Here is a 21,928-nt window from a genome sequence, read left to right as displayed (position 1 = left end):
CATTGAATTAAAAATATCATTAAAAACTTTTTTATTTCATTTAGTGTATTGAGAAAAAAGTAAAAACAAACAAACTGGATGAATTATTTTATTCACATTTTACTAATGACTGTTCTCTTTCATATAAATCTCAATTAACAATCCAAAAACTTTATGCCGAAGAGCTTTTTCGACAAAGTTACGCATTGATAATGTATTATCGAAGGACTAGTTTGGGTATGCGAAAAACATCCTGAAGAAATTATCAATCCTCTTTGACTGATAAATGTTTTATTTCTATTTGTGAGAGAATTAATATATCTGATCTTTTTAAAGATAATAAGATTGTAAGAATTTGACTTTAATGCAATGCATTTACAGTGCAAACTTTCAATTTTTCTTAATTTGTGTTTTGAAATAAAAGTTGCAAGGGATTTTTTTTTAATTCAAATTAAAGTAAGTAAAATCTGAATGGATTTTATTTAAATCACTTTTCTTGATATACAATTGTTCTTTTTCATATGCATCTGAATTAACAATCCAGCAATTATAACAAAAGACATGTTGACAGAATTAAGTATTGATCTTTTTTCTATTTGAAATCAAATGACCAATTAGCATTTGCCAAAAATATACTGCACTGTTCTGCAAAAAAAAATGCTACATCTTGTAGTGCCTCACAAATTATCTATTCATAATAAACTTAGTTGTTTTTTTTGTAAGTGAATTAAAAATATGAAATTTTAAATTATCGGTAGTGTTTTGAAAAAAATTTTTTTTTTCTTAAATAAAGACTGGATGAAATATTTTTAATTATTCATTTTTTAATAAATATACAGTATGAGTGTTCTCTTTCGTACAAATCTCAACTTACAGTCTTCAGCATTTATGTCGGAGGACACTTTCGACAAAGTTATGTACTGATAATTTTTTATCGAATGACTAATTTGGGTAAGCGAAAAACATTCTGAAGAAATGAACAATCCGCTTTGACTGGTGAGTAATTTTATTTTTATTTGCAAGCATATTAATGCTTCTTATCTGAATGAGAATTTACCTACACTTATATTGCACTGCACTACAATGTTATGTCAATCAAAGATTCATAAGTCCAATTTTGTTTTACATGATTTTTTTAATTGAAAATGAAGTTGAAACAAAAACGTTTTTAGTATTTATTTTCTTTAAAAAAAAAAAAATAGGGTCAGACAGGATTCTCGTAAATATAAATATCAGTGCAGTGCTGCAATGCATCTCATTGTAATTGCTTGACGTACTGTCTACTTAAAACATATTTGGTGTATCATTATGAAGTTTACCATTAAAATCAACAAGAGTTTTTCTGCCTGACTGACTGACGAGTGAGCAATTTGAGATTCAATCAAACAAAGCGCCCATTGTAGAACAATCAAAGGCACTTCTCAATACTGCATGCTTATAGCCAGCTAGCAGTACTTGTTTAGTGAGAAAAACTCACTCTACATGGAAGACCAGTCTAAACATGTGTGAGTGACTCTCTTGTCTTATATAGTATGCAAGCTTGTAATTCCTTAGTTTTGCCTAAACATTTGCATAATCGTTTTGTCTACGTTGTTCAAAGGGGCATAATTTGATTATCGAACTTTGTAAGAAACTTACATTATGCAAATTTTGGAACAAATTTTTAGCAGCAAGAGTTAATTGTATATAAAGGGTGGCTTTGGAGGGTGGATGGTGGGGAATGTTTCCAAACCCTTGACTAGTTGTGCTTGTTAAAATACAGGTTTAACTGCACCATACTGCACTCTGCTGCAATTCAGTGCAATACATTGTACTGCCTAGCCAATCAAAATAAACTGAGTCAATTTGTTGTCATTGAATTAAAAATATCATTAAAAACTTTTTTATTTCATTTAGTTTATTGAAAAAAAAAGTAAAAACAAACAAACTGGATGAACTATTTATTCACATTTTACTAATGACTGTTCTCTTTCATATAAATTTCAATTAATAATCCAAAAACTTTATGTCGAAGAGCTTCTTCGACAAAGTTACGCATTGATATTATATTATCGAAGGACTAGTTTGGGTATGCGCAAAACATCCTGAAGAAATGATCAAATCCTCTGTGACTGATAAATGTTTTATTTCTATTTGTGAGAGAATTAATATATTTGATCTTTTTAAAGATAAGAAGATTGTAGGAATTTGACTTTAATGCAATGCAGTTACAATGCATTTTACCGGTACTTTCAATTTTTCTTAATTTGTATTTTAAAAAGAAAGTTGGTGGGGATTTTTTTGAATTCAAATTAAATTAAGTAAAATCTGAATGAATTTTATTTAAATCACTTTTCTTAATATACAATTGTTCTTTTTCATATGAATCTGAATTAACAATCCAGCAATTATGACAAAAGACATGTTGACAGAGTTAAGTATTGATCTTTTTTTCTTTTCGAAATCAAATGACCAGTTAGCATTTGCCAAAAACAAACTGCACTGTTCTGCAAAAAAATGCTACATCTTGTAGATTAGACAAATTATCTAATCATGATAAACTTAGTTGGTTTTTTTGTAAGTGAATTAAAAATATGATATTTTAAAGGTACTTGGACACAGATTTGAAGTTAATATTTTCTGTAAAATATCACTAATTATATATTTTAATAGCATTTCACACAAAAATTAATTAAAAATCTTATTTCATTCAAAAGTTATTAAAACTTCAAATTTTTTGGCGGGTTTGATTGACACATCCTCGCACTTTCACATATTTTAACTTTATTCTTAATCCTTCAAAAAAGTGGCAATCTTGTTGTGTATTAATGAGAAATATTAAAACTTTAATTCAGAAAAATAATTTTATTCAGAGTAGAAATGTTAGAAAGCAAAACACCTTCACAAGTATCGTCATTCCGAGGTAAGTCGTGTGTTCAAATCGATCACACTCGTGTTATGTACACAGTTTTTGTAAACAAGGCTGGTTTTTTTGTTGATGTTTAGATTTAACCGTGAATTGTAAAAATATATTGTGTGTTTGTTTTGCTTTCGATTTTAAATTATTATAGTGTTTTGAAAAAAAATTAAAATTTTTTGCAAGGATGTATCAATAAACCCGACTTTGAAGTTTTAATAACTTTTAAATGAAATATTTTTAATTAATATTTGTTTTTTATATAATTCGAAAAATTTAACTTCAAATCTGTGTCCAAGTACCTTTAAATTAGTGTTTTGAAAAAAAAAGTTTTTTCTTAAATAAAGACTGGATGAAATATTTTTAATTATTCATTTTCTAATGAATATACAGTATGACTGTTCTCTTTCATACAAATCTCAACTTACAGTCTCCAGCATTTATGTCGGAGGACTCTTTCGACAAAGTTACGTACTGATAATTTTTTATCGAACGACTAATTTGCACTCTGCTGTAATTTAGTGTAATACATTGTACTGCCAAGCCAATCAAAATAAACTTACTCAATTTGTTGTCATTGAATGAAAAATATCCTTCTAAACTTTTTTATTTCATCTAGTGAATTGCAAAAAAAGTTAATATAACAAACTGGACGAACTATTTTATTCACATTTTAACTGTTCTCTTTCATATAAATCTCAATTAACAATCAAACAATTATGATAAAGAGTTTTTCCCGACAAAATTTCTCATTGATGATTTTATCAAAGGACTAGTTAGGGCATGCGCAAAACATTCTGATCACTCCTCTTTGACTGAAAAAGTTTTTTTTTAAATTTGTGAGAGAATTAATATTTCTTATCTTTATAAAGATAATGAGATGATAAGATAATAGGAATTTGACTACACTTTAATGCAATGCATTTACAGTGCAAACTTTAATTTTTCGTATTTTTGTTTTGAAATCAAAGTTGGGTGGGCGTTTATTGAATTCAAATTAAATTAATTAAAATCTGAATGGATTTTATTTAAATCACATTTTCTGCATTTTTTTAATGCATTTAGTGTGCAAATTTTAAATTGTTCTTATTTTGTGTTTTGAAATAAAAGTTGGATGGCATTTTATTGAATTCAAATTAAATTAATTAAAATCTGAATGGATTTTATTTAAATCAAATTTTCTAGTTATTATAATAAAAGACATGTTGACAAAGTTACGTATTGCAGATTTTGTCCTATACCCGGCACTTAGGGCCATTGAGAAGAGAGAGATCTTTTTCGTTTCAGCACCTTTCATGCGCGGATTTTTTTCCCAGGGTGTGGACCCCCCCCCCCCCCTTCCGTGCATTAAAAAAATTATTTATTGCAGGGATTGAGGGGTGGATCTCATTCAAGAACCCATTTTCTATTTTCCTCGGAGGGGGGTCTTACTCAAGATTTAGTAGTTTTGGAAAAATTTTTGAGATAAAATCCTAATCTGCCGACATTAAGCACTCGATATATGCTTATTCAGATTTCTTTCACATAAAATATATTTAACAGATGGCTGCAACAAGATAGTTTATCCTTGGAAGTTCAACACTTGCAAATATAGCTTGGAATGGGATGGGTTTGAGGGCCGCATTTCATTTTTAGAGTTTTGCATTGCATCCGAAATTTTTGTTTCTATTTTCCATATTTTTTATTTTCAATTCCGACATTTATTTTTTTTTCCGGATTTTTTTCTTTTTTTTCGAAAGTACCTTTTGTCAATTAAATGTTTACCGAGTAGGTGGAAATAGATATTTAACAGGATATAACTAGTGCCGGTACATTTATATCAAACCACATTTTACAAATATAGCATTACGATACAATGAAAATGTATGCATGCTAGCCGCACTAGGTAAAGTTTAAAGTTTGAATGTGTTAAATGAGCATGCAATTTTTATTCAGCAATTTTTTTGGTCTATTGAATTATAAGTCATTGACTGCACTAAACAATTCCTCAACGATGATACGTAAATATTGATTTATATTATCAACTGTGTTTCGACGAACTGAAATGAAAACCGAAAGAGAATATGGACCATCTTAGGGTTTATATCAGTGGTGCGCACAGCACGGGCAAGACTACAATTATACAGGACCTCTGCCCCCACCTCCCAGGGGTAAGGGTAGAAAAGGAAACAGCCAGACGAATCATAGAAACACACGGCTGGCAAAGAACGGACTTTCATCCAGAGCGTTATCCTCAAGTTTTTGAACAATTGAACACCGAAATTCTTTTAGCTAATATCAAAATTGAAAAGGACAACTTCCTTGGAAAAAGAGGTTTGTAGCTTGACTAAGCTTGCGTGGATCTAGAGGGTGGGGGTACGGATCGACTCTTCTGAAATTCGCGGTTATTGAATTTAAAAGAGTAAAGGACAACTAAAAATAACCTTTGAACCCCCTCAACAGAAAACGCAGACCCCTGTTAAACTAGAGGTACTGTAAGCTTTGAGTTCACTCAATACCTCTGGTATTATTAGTTACATAGTCTTTTAGTGACAGGGTATGGGATGATACCTGGTTAGTAAATTTCAAACCTGGCGAGGCGGTACCCATCTCTTATACGCAACTCCTCTTATATCATTAAATGAAATTAATTTAATTAGACTTTTACAGAATATTTTATACATAGTGCAATTGAGCACCTCCTGTTTTACTTTTTGATCAGAAGCACACGAGGGTTGTCCGTAAAGTTCATGGACAAGCTAAAATGTAATAAAAGTTGTGTCATTGATATTTATTATTGGCATATTTCTAATCCTTTACTAAATGTGAATTGAAATAAGTAAAATTTTATTCAATTTCAAATGTTTAATTATAATTATGTCTTCATAATGAGTCTTGAAATGGAGACCCGGAGCACCGCAAAATTTCAATTAAAAAACTTATTTACCACTTTATAAATTTCATTTGTATTTTATAAAATTGTGGGGAAATCTGGAAAAATTCAAATTTTGAGGTTGACAGAAGTTGTCACGTCAAACCTGCAAAATTGGAACGTTCAAGGTTTCAAAATGGCTGAGCAATCAATGTTACAGTGTAGAACATAACACAGGATCGGATTTGTTAAAAAAAAGAAACGTTTTTGGAATAAGTGGAGCATGCGCGCAGTGAACAGTGATTGATTGATTGATTGTATACTGTTTAACGTCCCTCTCCAGAATATTTAACTGATATGGAGACGTCACCATTGCCGGTGAAGGGCTGCAAATTTGGGCCTATGCTCGGCACTCAGGGCCATTGAGCAGGGAGGGGTCTTTATCGTGCCACACCTGCTGTGACACGGGGCCTCGGTTTATACGGTCTCATCCGAAGGACCGCCCCATTTAGTCGCCTTTTACGACAAGCAAGGGGGTACTGAGGACCTATTCCAACCCGGATCCTCACGGGATGTGAACAGTGATAAAATTCTGCGTAAACATCGGGAAAATACCTACAGAGACCAATACATTCCGTAAACAAAGTACAAAGTAAAAGAAGTCGTTTACTAGTATTTAAGTGGCATATAATATTTCAGACTGAAAGAACAGTTTACAGGATGACATGCGTGAATGAAAACCATCATTCCGAGATTGCAGTGCTGTAAAAAAATGAATTTCGTAACGTGATCACGACTTTGCTGTATTTCCTTAAATGAAATCGTCTTTACACGGACAGAGGTTGGGTGATAGCAGGATATGAGACAGGCATTGTTAAATATTATTCTATGAATGAAACCTGAACATTTTGTGCACATTTTTAAGCCTGGTTAAAACGACATAAGAAATGTATTGAGTTAAACGATGACTATGTTGAGAAAAGTTACATGTGTTTGTAATTAGTCTTTGACGTCGAGTAACGTCAACAATTTTTGTTTTAATGTTCGGGTATGAGTGTGTGTGTGTGTGTGTGTGTGTGAGGGTGTGTGTGTGTGTGTGTGTTTTGTATCTGATAAAAATATAACTTTTTGTGCTTTCTTCCTGTTGAAAACTTGCATATTTAAAAAATGAAACTTGAATTTAATGAAAATAATAGTTTCATATATTTTGTTAAAGCTGACATGAATTCTTAAAAACGCAACTTTTTCATCTATGTACGACTTGTTTCATACCAACTATAGCCTATTCCGCCATATTTCTTTCAGATACCTTGTCTTATTGTAACGATATATACCCCAATGCCTTCGTTACACTTGAATGATTTTTTGGCTTGGCTATCGACTCGTGCACATCTCTGATGGTAAAACATTTGAGAACACATAGGTTGATAAAAACATTTTAAAACCACAAGAAACAACATAATAATCATATTTCTGAATAATTACTGATTTGAATCAAATGTAATTAAAATAAAAAAAAAAAAAAAGAAAATGCAAGTTTGAAAGAAAGATTTAGTTGCACGAGTACGCATTTTTACACTGCGCCAATTTATGCAGAATAAACATGAAATAAAAAGTACTAAAATCCGTAAACACACTTTGAAATTATTATCATTATATCCCCCGCTTGAAAAGTGGGAGGGTATATAGTGATCGGGATTTCCGTCCTTCCGTCTGTCCGTTGTCGCATAATATTTGGTCCGCCTCGTTTAAAGGTCCGGCCGGACCTAATACGATAACATATTTGGTCCGCCTTTTATAAGAAAAGGTCCGGCCCGTATAAGAAAAGGTCCCCCTACGTTTTGAGGTCCGGGTGGTGCAAAATGTTTTAATCTTGACTTTAACATATAAAATTAAAGAAAGTTAGTTTATACTATATGATAAGAAGGATTTACACTGTTGTGTTTTATTTTTTGTACAACATACATGTATCTCTAGACAAGAATCTACTCGTTAAGTGTGCTTTAAGCAATGCCGTTTAGGACCATGATTTCTTAAAAAACAACGCCACAATTATTACGCAAGTGTTTGTTTTTCCTTAGAATTTGCTTTGTGTGAATTAGTATACGATTAAAGGTGTGAAATCTGTCGGTGTGTATGGCTTATAAAACAATGGGGGTGTGACGTATTTGTTTACCTGACAGGTATCCACAGGTAGAGCCCGCGGCAGATGGCGCTGTCATTCAATGGTCGGTGAACCTTATGGTCATGTGTTAGCTTTACATATCAATTTAAATTTCTAATAATTTGTAATAAATCATGCTAAGGAACAAAATATTCATGCGTACACTTCAAAACTGCGACATTTATAATAATTATAATCATATTTTAGCCTTTATTTGAATATTTAAAGCTAAATATGGCGTATCTGAGTTAAAAATTAAAAATAGTAGATTAAGCGTATATTTACATGAAATTAAATATTTATACTCAAATTAAAATTTTCACCGATATTGAATTTAAATATCCCCACGTTTCTATTAGTTAAATTCAAACTAATTGGATTAAAATTGTGTCTGATATTTAAATTCCGAGTCGAGAAGAATCGGTCATTGTTTTAAATATCTAAATATAAAACATAATTAATTTTAATTTCGGTAATAGAAAATTTTAAAGAATAAATTATAGACTGTTTAGTAAATAAAATGTCTTAGACATAAGTTCGGGGCAGTATTTGGCTTTTAATTTAGCGAACATTAAATGTGAGGAAAAAATTGCATGCTCATTATTTGTAGTCTGTTAACTAGACTTGGTGCTTCATGTACAGATGTATTATACAGAATTTTTATATCAAAACTGTGTTTAATGATTTTTTCAAAATTCCTTTTCTACGTACAAAAAGTTAAAATTAAGAGAATATGAACCCACCAAAATTTGTGTATGATCACAAGTACTGTTTTTGTGGTTTAATTTACTAAGGGTGTGATATTGACGTCACAATAGCCGTATCAGCCCTGCAGGGCTGATATGGATTTGCAGGGCTGATATAGGGTATCAGCAGGGCTGATACGGCTATTGTGACGTCAGCTATATCGCATATGCAAAAAAACTGTATTTATTACTAAGTATGTAATAAATGATTGTAATGTTCAGTTAAAGACTAAAGCAGCTCACTCTATATGGAAAACATATATATACACCAGGGGATTGTTTTACAAAAGAACTTACGACTCAGACCAAAAACTTAAGCTGATTGTATACTTTTATATAATTAATGATTCTTTTTGAAATAGCTGCATGAAAATATCGTGTTAAATTCTTTTTTAAAAGATTAAAACAATTATCAAAAGTTATGAGCAGATTGGAAGGTCTAAGTTTGTTTGTTTGTTTGTTTGTTTGTTTTTTTTTTGTTTTTTTTTTTTGTAAAACGGGCCCCAGAATTATAGATAAGCTGCTTGGATCTAATTTATTCTTATACAAATACATGTACTCCTCATCCTTGTCATATCGATTAGCATAATACATATAAATATAAAGAAAAATAGAAATTATTACACTTTTTATTATGACTGTTGCAGAATGCGGGATAATCTTGTATTGCAAGAGCGGTTAACCGTAACTGTAAATTATTTTCAATTGTAACCGAAATTTTTTTTCTATTATAACCGACTTGAAGGTTTCTGTGAAAAGTTGTTTGTAATTATTTATCTCACACCTGTATGAAAAGAATAAGCCTGAGGGAAAAAGTTTTTATAAGTTTTTGTCCATATACTCAAAAATAGAAGAAAAAAAATAAAGCATACATGTGTTTACAGTTGGATCCAGCATTGCATCACTCTCTTCATATATTGTGTATCAAGTATTTTTAAATTTTGAATCTCTGCAGACGACCCTCCCCCAACCTCACCCCACCCCGCAACAGTACCCAGAAATAGTCATAGCGCATTTGATAGGCATTTGATAGCTTACAGTACTAGTGATTTTTTTAATTACATTGCTTAACCTAAATTTTGTCATAAAATCTTAGTTTATATATGCATAAAACCAAATCACACAATAATGATATGCCAATGTTAATAGTTCCCTCATATGACCAATATAAAATATATCCAGTTTGTATGGAATACCCCCCGGTATATAATGAATATTCAGGTATCCACCTAACGCTGACAAACTATTGTCAAAGATCACTCTTAACCAGAAAAAACAACTTTTGAATAATTTTATTTAGATATTAGATAATTTTGGATAAAGGTGGTCTTTGGTCTTTGCAAAGGAAATTTTATTCAGGGGTTATTTTCGTATCGCAATTAAGAATCAGAGAAAGGGAAATGACGGACCTTAAAGCGCAGCATATCCCTATAAGGTATTTCAGATATCTGTATGTCATAAAGGACAAATTTTCTATTTTCGTAGCTTAAAAAACTAGAGAAAGAAACAGGGCGGACCTTAAAACGCAGTTATCAGAAAAGGTCCGCCCTCTGTATTTCAGATATCATCATGTTTTATAGGGTAAATTCTGGGCAGAGTTTATTTTCGTAGCTTAAAAAACTAGAGAAAGAAAGAGGGCAGACCTTAAAACGCAGTTATCAGAAAAGTTCCGCCTTCTGTATTTCAGATATCTTCATGTCATTTATGATAATTTTTGAACAGGATTTATTTTTGAAGCTCAAAAACCTAGAGACAGGGACAGGGTGGACCTTATAGCGAAGTTATCAGAAAAGGCAAGCCCTCTGTATTTCAGATATCTTTATGTTTTAGAGGGAAATTTTTGAACAGGGTTGATTTTTGTAGCTTAAAAAATAGAGAAAGAGACAGGACAGACCTTAAAACGCAGTTATCAGAAAGGTCCGCCCTCTGTATTTCAGATATCTTCATGTTTTCTAGGGTAATTTTGGACAGGTTTTATTTTCGTAGCTGAAAAAAACTAGAGAAAGAGACAGGGCGGACCTTAAAACGCAGTTATCAGAAAAGGTCCGCCCTCTGTATTTCAGATATCTTCATGTTTTATAGGGAAATTTTTTAACAGGGTTTATTTTCTTAGCTTAAAAAACTAGAGAAAGAGACAGGGCGGACCTTAAAACGCAGTTATCAGAAAAGGTCCGCCCTCTTTATTTCAAATATCTTTATGTTTTAGAGGGTAATTTTTGGATATGGTTTATTTTCGTAGCTTAAAAAACAAGAGAAAGAGACAGGGCGGACCTTAAAACGCAGTTATCAGAAAAGGTCCGCCCTCTGTATTTCAGATATCTTCATGTTTTATAGGGAAATTTTTTAACAGGGTTTATTTTCGTAGCTTAAAAAACTAGAGAAAGAGACAGGGCGGACCTTAAAACGCAGTTATCAGAAAAGGTCCGCCCTCTGTATTTCAGATATCATCATGTTTGTAGGGAAATTTTTGAACTGGGTTGATTTTCGTAGCTTAAAAAACTAGAGAAAGAGACAGGGCGGACCTTAAAACGCAGTTATCAGAAAAGGTCCGCCCTCTGTATTTCAGATATCATCATGTTTGTAGGGAAATTTTTGAACTGGGTTGATTTTCGTAGCTTAAAAAACTAGAGAAAGAGACAGGGCGGACCTTAAAACGCAGTTATCAGAAAAGGTCCGCCCTCTGTATTTCAGATATCATCATGTTTGTAGGGAAATTTTTGAACTGGGTTGATTTTCGTAGCTTAAAAAACTAGAGAAAGAGACAGGGCGGACCTTAAAACGCAGTTATCAGAAAAGGTCCGCCCTCTGTATTTCAGATATCATCATGTTTGTAGGGAAATTTTTGAACTGGGTTGATTTTCGTAGCTTAAAAAACTAGAGAAAGAGACAGGGCGGACCTTAAAACGCAGTTATCAGAAAAGGTCCGCCCTCTGTATTTCAGATATCATCATGTTTGTAGGGAAATTTTTGAACTGGGTTGATTTTCGTAGCTTAAAAAACTAGAGAAAGAGACAGGGCGGACCTTAAAACGCAGTTATCAGAAAAGGTCCGCCCTCTGTATTTCAGATATCATCATGTTTGTAGGGAAATTTTTGAACTGGGTTGATTTTCGTAGCTTAAAAAACTAGAGAAAGAGACAGGGCGGACCTTAAAACGCAGTTATCAGAAAAGGTCCGCCCTCTGTATTTCAGATATCATCATGTTTGTAGGGAAATTTTGGACAGGTTTTATTTTCGTAGCTGAAAAAAACTAGAGAAGAAGACAGGGCGGACCTTAAAACGCAGTTATCAGAAAAGGTCCGCCCTCTGTATTTCAGATATCTTCATGTTTTATAGGGAAATTTTTGATTAATGCACATAAATTTTATAAGAGCCACATGTATATTAAATATGAATAATAAAGGCATTTATAAATCCAGCAATCTATCGACTTTAGTTTGATTTCGCCAATTAATGCACATTACCTTGACCTGGAGTAATATTTTATGGGCCGCATTTCATTCCGGAATTTTCAAAAAAAAAAAATTCATTTCCGACAGTTTTTACATTTCAAAAGTTTTCACCACCGACATTTGTCAAATTCATGTCAATATTTTTTCGGCAATGAAAAAAAAATCATACTTCCGTCATAAATAATATTATATAATACATTTATATATATGCAATACCCTATTAAAAATCTATTTCCATCTTTGTTATATATGTTAACCTTAAAGTGCCATAAAGGTATCTTTTAAAAAATCCAAAAATGTGAAAAAATCCAGCAATCTATCGACTTTAGTTTGATTTCGCCAATTAATGCACATTTACCTTGACCTGGAGTAATATTTTATGGGCCGCATTTCATTCCGGAATTTTCAAAAAAAAAAAAAATTCATTTCCTACAGTTTTTACATTTTAATAGTTTTCACCACCGACATTTGTCAAATTCATGTCTGTATTTTTTCGGCAATGAAAAAAAAATCATACTTCCGTCATAAATGATATTATATAATACATATATATACAATACCCTGTTAAAAATCTATTTCCATCTTTGTTATATATGTTTACCTTAAAGTGCCATAAAGGTATCTTTAAAAAAATCCGAAAATGTGAGAAAAAAAAATACTGTACGAAATGAAAATAAAAATGTCGGATTCCGAAATAATAACAAAAATTGTCGGAAAATGCAATGCAAAATTCAGGAAATGAAATGTAGAGATCTAGTAGATATAATTATTAGCCTTTGAATAGGTAAGAAACAGTGCTAACTTTTAAAAACACAGGGGATATTGTACTTTAGGTTTTCTAAAACGAGACAATTATAGACTAACCCCCAACTGCCCAATCCGCAGGCATGTTGTTTTTACAATAACGGGTGTAGGGTAGTACACCGTGCCATAAGCCCCTGTCACAGTGACCCCCCACTTACATGTATTAATGACAACAATATTAAACGTAAAGAATGACAGATTTTTTAAAATTAATTATATAAAGAAATAATTTTGAATGATGTGAATTTTTTTTGCGAGTGGAAGTCGGACGTTTATCATGTACTTATTGGAAAGAGAGTGCAACTAAATGATTCGTGTTGGACTTACGAACATTCATCTGTTCAATGTTTTACTGATTAATCTGCCAGTAAACAGGCGGTGAAGGTAAATGTTTGTACATTTGTATTCTTGATATTTTTTTTTATATGATAATGTTGATACCAGTGTATTTAAACGACAAAATAAGCATGTCCCATCTTCTCGACAGGAAACTCGATCAATAAATCTATACATTTCTTTAATAAATAAATTATTTATTGTTTACTACATTCTCTGGGAGATTAATACGACTTTATATCCTCAATTAATTTTAAAACAATAGTTTTTCAATTAATATCGAATGAACACAGGCATACAATTTGTATACAATAGGCCGAGGGCGGACCTTTTCTTATAGAGCCAGGCGGACCTAATATGTTATCGTATTAGGTCCGGCCGGACCTTTAAACGAGGCGGACCAAATATTATGCGACACCGTCCGTCTGTACGTCCGTCCGTCTGTTACGCTTTATCTCTTATCCGCAACTCCTCTTATACTACTGAGTGAAATTTAATGAAACTTTCACAGAATCTTTATTATACATTGCCATTGTGCACCTCCTATTTTACTTTTTTATTCGACACGTATGTTAGGTTTTCCATAGCAAAACATGGACATTGCCATTACATGTTTACCTATAGAAGCTTTTGGATCATTTCATAGGACGAGTTATTCCTCTTTACACATTATCGTAAAACAATATATAGCAACACATGGATATTATGGGAGGCGGGGGTATCATTTAGTGAGCTCATTGCTCACAGTACCTCTAGTTTGAATGGAACAAAACAATCAGCGTCTTTGATTTGCAGGTTTTATGCAGACTTTGATGCATGTCGAGAAAACGCGTCGAACGCTGTAAACGTACCCGTACCTGGTAATAAGATCACTGCATCGGTTCGAAGATGTGCACAAGTCAAGTGATATACACCCTGAATTCCATTTACTGAAACATGCATCACAAAAAAGAAATAAACTCCATGAAAACTCAAAAGTAAACAACTTACTCTGTTACTACTCCGTACAGCCTAGCACATCGAAACACTTAGTTCGTGCTGATCAGGTTTTGGCCAGGGAAAATATCACAAGTGGAAAAGCGAAGTTATTATACCCCCCGCTTGAAAAGCGGGAGGGTATATAGTGATCGTTAATTCCGTCCGTCTGTACGTCTGTCCGTCCGTCCGTCCGTCCGTCCGTCTGTCCGTCCGTCCGTCTGTTACGCTTTGGGGTACCCATCTCTTATCCGCAACTCCTCTCATACCACTGAATGAAATTTGATGCAACTTTCACAGAATCTTTATTACATATTGCCATTGTGCACCTCCTATTTTACTTTTTGATCCGACGCATATTTTGGGTTTCCCGGCCACAGGAAAACATGGACTTTTTCACCAGTTATAACCATATGGAAGGCGGGGGGTATCATTTAGTGAGCTCATCGCTCACAGTACCTCTAGTTTGGTATTTGCGCGACTGAAAGTGAGGAGGGAGGGGGCTAAAGTATAATTATAGCGGCTTTATAAGGTATAACTGAAAATTGTCTATCTAGTTCTAAAGAACATTCTATATTATAGTCTGCAGTTGTTTTGCATTTAACCAGAATACAAAATTTTATGTGTACATCTGTACGTTCTTTAACACATACAAAAAAACATTCCCTGCATACTTCTAAAAGTTAGTTACTTCTGAAGATGGTCCAAAAATGGTATAGCTAAAGTTCGCTGGAATCTTCCTTGCATGTTACTTGTGGGCGGTCCGGTTGGGGCCCTTAGCCAGGGTTACCAAGACAAGATAGAATTTGTCCCCATTGTACATGTAATTTAAAAGAACCCGGAGATGAGTTTCATTACATACTAAAGTGCAGCTCGCTACTTTCAGAAAGAATGCTATGCTTAACAGAGAAAAGCATAAAATTTCAGAATGTAATTAATTTTAAACACATTATGAATAACAATAAACACTGTTTTCTGAGAAAATTGTGCTCGAATATAAAGAAAAAAATAAAATATGCCCCCGGCCTAAATTCCCATACATCACATTTCTAGCAACGTACACTTTTTTTGTTTAGTTTCTTATTCACGCATGCTTTATAGATCTACAGTTATGTATAGAATTACCTATATATTTTTGTGGTCTCTGTATACTGTTGTAAAATGGTGAAGAGATTCAAATAAATGATTGAAAAATGATTGGAGGTACACGGAGGAAAGCAAATCCGCGAAAATCTACAGATCTGGCGAACAGAAAGGACAGAGATTTTTTTATTTCTTCAAATCATTAGGCGTATAAATATCTATATTCTATATTACTAAAAAAAACATTTTTTTCTCTCTCTCTCTCTGTATGTGTGTACAAAAATAAGGGGGGTTCCAATCCCTGGAACCCCACCCCACCTCTGGATCCGCCAATGACTTCTATTTTGATCATTCATGTACCACAGAATCCAACTCGTTTATTGTGTATAAAAAAAGTTTAAATCAAGTTATATTAGGTCTATATTTTAAAAAAATAAAGCCAATACACAGTATTTACAATAAAAATATTTGATCCTAATGAAATCCGATCTTTTTCAGAGAGTGTTATGCATTTTTTATTACCACCCCCCCCCCTTTTTTCACGAGAGAATCTCGTCAAAGGATGAATGATTCGTAATGCTGCATGCTATAAAATAAATTTAATGTAGTTAAGCCATGTTTATAAATTTTGTTTACATTTACATATACAGACAAGAGTAATATTTATTTTTGAAAAAAAATTATTTCCATTTTTTCAATCAACCAAAATACCAGTATAAAGCATTCCACCTTTTAAATTTCCCCTGACCAAATAGACTGATGGTCGTGGACCACGTGTGTCCATGTGCTATGTGGTGACATTTTTTTACTGTTCAGTTAGCAATGGATTACATGACTTAAAATTTCAATAAAAGTAAAATACGATATTTCTTTCGACATGTGCACATCCCTGTAACGATAGCAGTATTCAGGTAAATATCTTTATCACTGCGTTCGGTGCGTATTCGCGACCCAGGGTCAGGGGTTCTGGTGTTAAGGTGGGACTCTATTGATCATATGGTGAAATGCATTTATTCTTTGTAAATCTTCTCTGCTTCTATGTATTAAATAAACTAACTAAGTACATAGTTATGATGAGCAAGAGTGCCACTTCCAAAATTGTGAATTTTATGGCCCCAGGGTCAGGGGTTCTGGTGTTAGGGCGGGGCTCTATTGATCATATAGTGAAAATGCATTAATTCTTTGAAGCTGGGTATTAAACAAACTAACTAAGTACATAGTTATGATGAGAAAGAGTGCTTCTTCCAAAATTGTGAATTTTATGGCCCCAGGGTCAGGGGTTTTGGTGTTAGGGCGGGGCTCTATTGATTATATGGTGAAAATACATTTATTCTTTGAAAATCTTCTTCTCTGCTTCTGGGTATTAAATAAACAAACTAAGCCAATAGTTATGATGAGCAAGAGTGCCACTTCCAAAATTGTGAATTTTATGGCCCCAGGGTCTGGGGTTTTGGTGTTAGGGCGGGGCTCTATTGATTATATGGTGAAAATACATTTATTCTTTGAAAATCTTCCTCTCTGCTTCTGGGTATTAAATAAAAAAACTAAGCCAATAGTTATGATGAGCAAGAGTGCCACTTCCAAAATTGTGAATTTTATGGCCCCAGGGTCAGGGGTTCTGGTCTTAGGGCGGGGCTCTATTGATTATATAGTGAAAATGCATTAACTCTTTGAAAATCTTTTCCTTTGATCCTGGGTTTTATGCCAATGATCCAAGTATATATATATATTTATGATGAAGAAAGGTGCAAAATGATTATTTTTTATGCCCCCTGGGTCGGGGGGGGGGGGGGGTTACATAGTCTGAAAATAAATTAATGCTTTGAAATCTGCTCTTTAGTTTTAATCAACCTTTTATGATAAAATTTGCAAAATTTTGAAATATGTTGCCCCTGGGTCAGTGGTTCCTTTGGGGTGAGGTGCACAACTGGTTATGAAGTGGAAGTGCATTTTCTCTTTGTTACTCTGATCTACTTCTGGGTATTAAGTAAATAGAGTAAGCATGCTAAGTTTATAATTATGACAAAATTGTGAATTGTAAATTTCATGGCCTTTGGTTTAAAACATGAACCAATTTTAATTGTTTGAAAGTTGTTACACGATACTCAGGTGACCTATAAGGCCCGTGGGCCTCTTGTTAAGAGTTCATGTCAGCTTTAATGTTTGTCAGTAATTATCAACGTTGTCAAGAACTTTACTTTCCATAGGAAAATACTGACATTGTCATTTTATCAATAATATTGAAGGGTGCCCATCTCTTATCCTCATCTCCGCCTACATGTACACCTTTTAATGCATTTAATGATACTTTCAGATTCTTTATTACATAATGCCATTGTGCAACTCCTATTTTACTTTTAATCTGACTTACTCGGCACTTCATTTTCAGGTCTTCCAGAGCAAAACATGAACTTTGCCATTATAATCATATGGGAGGTGGGGTTATCATTTAGTGAGCTCATTGCTCACAGTACCTTTAATTTCCATATATTTTGACTCAAATCTGTAATCAGAAATTTATTGGGTTCTGTATTTAGATTTTCTTTGTGACCGGTGTCTAGATCCAATGGCATACACGGAGATGTACCTTGGACCTGAGGCCTTGGAGAGAATCAAACACACAAAAGGACTCCAACAGATGATAGAGAGGTAGTATATATTTAGCTTGATTTGTTCATCCTATTGAAAAGTTTACTCTCGGGTGATCATCTGAAAAAGTGTTCCATCCCTATGCAAGAAATTACACACTCTGGAAGCTTACTTGGAAATTAAAAAAAATGAATTAGATTAATTTTGTTGTTTCCCAATCTTATTTAGGTTACAGTCGTCTGTGATTTTCCTTATTGAACCTCAGCCTGAGTGCATCTCGGATGACAAGGTGAGACTGGTGTCGACATTGGAGGAACTACACACGTATACAACCTACTTAAAAAGACTGTACGACAGTTTGGCCATCCCTTATGTGACCGTAGATATACTAGATCGCAGGGACCGGATGTCCTTCATCCTTCAATGTTTGCAAACCAGAGCACCCATGAAAATTAAATAAAATATTTAAAGCAATAAAAAAGATTTCATGCACATTTACATACCAAGTATTTTTCTCTGTTGTACATGAAGATTACAATGCTATTATTAGCCACCTTTACGAAAATGAAAATACCAATTTGAAAGTACATGTATCTGGAGATTACTTAATTTCATGCCTCGATCAAAACTATGTGATGACAGTTATTGGCACATGAAATTTATATTTTAAAGCGGATTTTTTTTTTTACAAGCCCCACTCCTTTTTCCAATCTTTAACCTGAGGGCTATGACTTGAACAAAACTAACTGTTTACAACATAAGAAGTCTGCTAAAAATGCAGAATATTTTTAGTAGGCCTACACAGTGCTACTCGTACTCTGGGGAATAGAATTTTCCTAAGTATCTGTAGTTTTAGAATTTATAAACTTATTGGATATAATGAATAATGTTTACACCAATTCAAAATTAGCTGTCCCTTTGAGCATGTTAACTGTATGAATTACTGAGACAAAAAATTTAAAGCAATTTTTTTTGAGCCAGTTCAAAATGTTGGAGCAGGTGCCTTGGTGCTAGAACCTGCTGTATATTACTTAAAATAAAAAGCTTAATTACTTTCTTGTACAGAAATAGTTCTTTTATTACATATGCAACAATTTTTGACACAGCAATATTGAGTTTTACAATTTCAGAAATTGTCTGACTTAATTGACAACAAAACAATATACAAAGATGCATTATAATATTCAATGATAATTCTTCATCACAGAGAATGGTCAAGAAAAAGTTACATGTTTGACCAAATGCAGTTCTGTACATCAGAAGCCATATCAATGCAAGTTTTGATATCAACCCTTATCTAGCCAAATGTGTACACCTAGCTTGCAACAGGTTAAATACTGTGAGCTAGCAAGGGTAGAATTTATGATCTAAATTACACTAAATGCAATTTTTTGTTGGCAGAAATTGTGTTAACAGTAGCCATTTAATAAATTTCTACATTCCAGCAAACCATCCCAGCAAACCATATAATAATGAAGTTAACAAGAAATTATTAACTTCACAGTTTGTGCTAAAAACAATATTACATTTGAAATATTTGAGGCAGATTTTGATGTTAATTTCCATTAAAGCCCCCCCCCCCTCCTCCTGGATGTACGTTAGACACAAAGGAAAGATAAACATGCATAATGGGCACTTGATAGTTTTTTTTTTCAGTGTTTCATATTTATGCACTGTCGTTTTGCATATTTAAAAGTAAATATAAGTAATTGTTTAAAACATTATCAAAATTTGGCCACAGTTAAGACAGTTTCTGAAATCAAAAACTTGCTTTTAGTAGAACCTTAATGGGGCAGACTGCCTTAAATTCTAAATGCATTTGGGCAAAAATAATCAGAGCAAACAGTTTAAAATCCTGATCTACAGCATACACGTTTTAAATGACAATTAAAAAAAATTTGTTTAACAGAACTAAAAATGTTTCATCAGCCCTGACATGAACATTTATATGTGACCAAGAAAACAGATGGAAAAAGTCAATAATAAATAAAATACTTTGTCTGACAGAAACATATAATTATGAAAACTCATTTGGACCTTGTCCATGTAGCACTTTAAATACTGTACATGTCACAGATAAAAAAGATAATGCTATGTCACATATAAAACAACAAAGAATCAATTAATTTACGATGTATGCAGGACTCAAAAAAGGAAATTAAATATACAGTGCATTCACAAACATGTAGTCATTAATCAGATCTAAAAAACAAAAAAAAAAGCATGTGCATGCATCACAGAAATGGCTTCATTAGAGTTGCATCAGAAGTGATTATGTGTTATTTAATAGAGTATCAAATACTCAATTCTAATTATTGTATTCTCAAAACTATATAAAACACAACAATTAGCTGAAGTTTCATCAGCATGCAATAAACAATAAAATGTAAAAACATGAGACAATGCCAAGTGTCTGTAAACACAGTACATAAAGGTTTATGAAATAGTTTAATATTCTAATACTGATGCTTTCAAAATACATGTTGTAAAATAAATACCCCAACTTCAGCTAAAATGTAAGTCATATCATCTGAATATATTAAAAGAACCTATGGTTAACAAGCCCAGTCTACACTATATACCTCTTCAACAACTACAGAGGCAAATGGAAGCATATTCTCTATACTGAAATATCACTATTACAAAGAATATCTAATGAAAGCAGGAAAAAGTTTCATCAAACTAGGCTAGATTTCTGAACAATAACATTTTGAGCAAAATTCACAAACACATCAGTATCATTATCCAAAAAAAGTGTTTCTACTTATAAACAGTAGTCCATCAATTAAGTTAGAGTACAGTTGAAGCTGAACACAAAAAAACATAACTCTAGTGGACGGTACATGTACAGTGTAACTGGCAAAATCCCGTGGGGTGACCAGTGTAATAAAGGTTTATGAGGGGTTGATGATGTCATTTCTCTGAATGTGGTGACTCTGATCAAGATTTCCAAATTCAAAACTCATAGTAAGCGGTTGCCTCCTCCGGCGTCCGGCAGGTGCTGAGGCAATCTTGTCATTGAGCGAGAAAGGGGAAAAACCCTCTGAAGGCCTGCAATAAGAGAACAAAATTGTAAAAATAATGCTAGAAACTCGGACAACATTTCCAAAAAAAAAAATTAATCCATGAACAGTGACTTTTTTCCCCTTTTTAATGCATTTTAAATCTTCACAAGAAAAGCAATTACAAGAAAGATGACAGCGAAAATTTTAAGTCTTTATTAGTTCAAATATTTGGTGAATCTAAACGAGCTGACAAGGACATTCATGCAAAAAAAATGTCAATATCTTTGGCAAATAAAAACTGTATTTAAACTACTCAGGACTAATCCTCAAATAAACTACAAATTCTTTAATTTAAACTCAAATTCTTATTTTATTATGATGGATCTCTGAAAATTATATATAGAAATTGAATCCAATTGATTCCAAGTTGTTTATCATTCAGTCCCTATTTTCTTATGTTTTATAAATACTTTTATGAGTGATATATCTGTTTTCAATTCTTCATGTTACCCTACCTATTTACTTGTTAACATTTGCTTTTGATGACACAGCAAATGTTTACTTTAACTAGTACTTACAGCAAATGACCTAATATACCATCTAAGGTAAACTTGTACAACATCCTTCACATACGATTTCAATTCAAATAAAATCTGACAGCACACAGAGAATGCAATATGGTTTTTAAATCATGTCACACAACAAAAAGCCAACACTGTACACATTCAGCAGTGGTTTATATGTACAGTGTATTAATTGGTGTAAGTGTTTGTTAAACTTACCATGGAGAACAATTCACATTCAAAAAAAAAAAATTACGTAAAATTAAAAAATAAACACGCCAAATATGCATTCAAAATATAAATTAAAAAGCTGATTCAAAATATGTATAAAAAACAAATATCTGGGAAAAAGATCTGCCTAATTCCAAAGAGCTCTCCTTAAAACCAAATTTTCATGGAAACCCCAAGAAGATGCTGGGACATTGAGCAGCAATTTTCCATACATGTTACCACAAGGAAATTAAGATTATGACAATTAATTTCACA

At 32.9% G+C, this 21,928-nt stretch overlaps 1 protein-coding gene across 2 annotated transcripts; it reads left to right on the top strand.

The window, feature by feature from the left end:
• The first annotated feature begins 4,909 nt into the window (after nucleotides 1-4,909).
• On the top strand, nucleotides 4,910-18,366 carry LOC134275148 (uncharacterized). 2 transcript variants are annotated; one of them, XM_062757388.1, is made up of 3 exons: nucleotides 4,910-5,188; nucleotides 17,847-17,934; nucleotides 18,103-18,366. In XM_062757388.1, exons 1-3 carry the CDS (start codon nucleotides 4,939-4,941, stop codon nucleotides 18,332-18,334), a joined length of 570 nt encoding a protein of 189 aa, XP_062613372.1. In that variant the 5' UTR covers nucleotides 4,910-4,938; the 3' UTR covers nucleotides 18,335-18,366. The 2 variants fall into 2 exon arrangements, with proteins under 2 accessions (XP_062613372.1, XP_062613370.1); XM_062757386.1 differs by having other exon boundaries at nucleotides 17,823-17,934.
• The last annotated feature ends 3,562 nt before the right edge of the window (nucleotides 18,367-21,928 follow it).

Source organism: Saccostrea cucullata, unplaced genomic scaffold, assembly GCF_032062105.1.
Source record: "Saccostrea cucullata isolate Sc308-1 unplaced genomic scaffold, CSIRO_AGI_Scuc_v1 ctg6983, whole genome shotgun sequence".
Taxonomy (NCBI): domain Eukaryota; kingdom Metazoa; phylum Mollusca; class Bivalvia; order Ostreida; family Ostreidae; genus Saccostrea; species Saccostrea cuccullata.
The sequence above is the reverse complement of the archived record's forward strand: the minus strand, read 5'-3'. Positions and strand labels throughout refer to the sequence as shown.

Coding starts and splice junctions, on each gene's coding strand:
- LOC134275148 (XM_062757386.1), top strand. CDS start 4,939: ATGGACCATCTTAGGGTTTATATCAGTGGTGCGCACAGCACGGGCAAG. Junction 5,189..17,822: donor CAACTTCCTTGGAAAAAGAG/GTTTGTAGCTTG, acceptor TTCTGTATTTAG/ATTTTCTTTGTGACCGGTGT. Junction 17,935..18,102: donor CTCCAACAGATGATAGAGAG/GTAGTATATATT, acceptor AATCTTATTTAG/GTTACAGTCGTCTGTGATTT.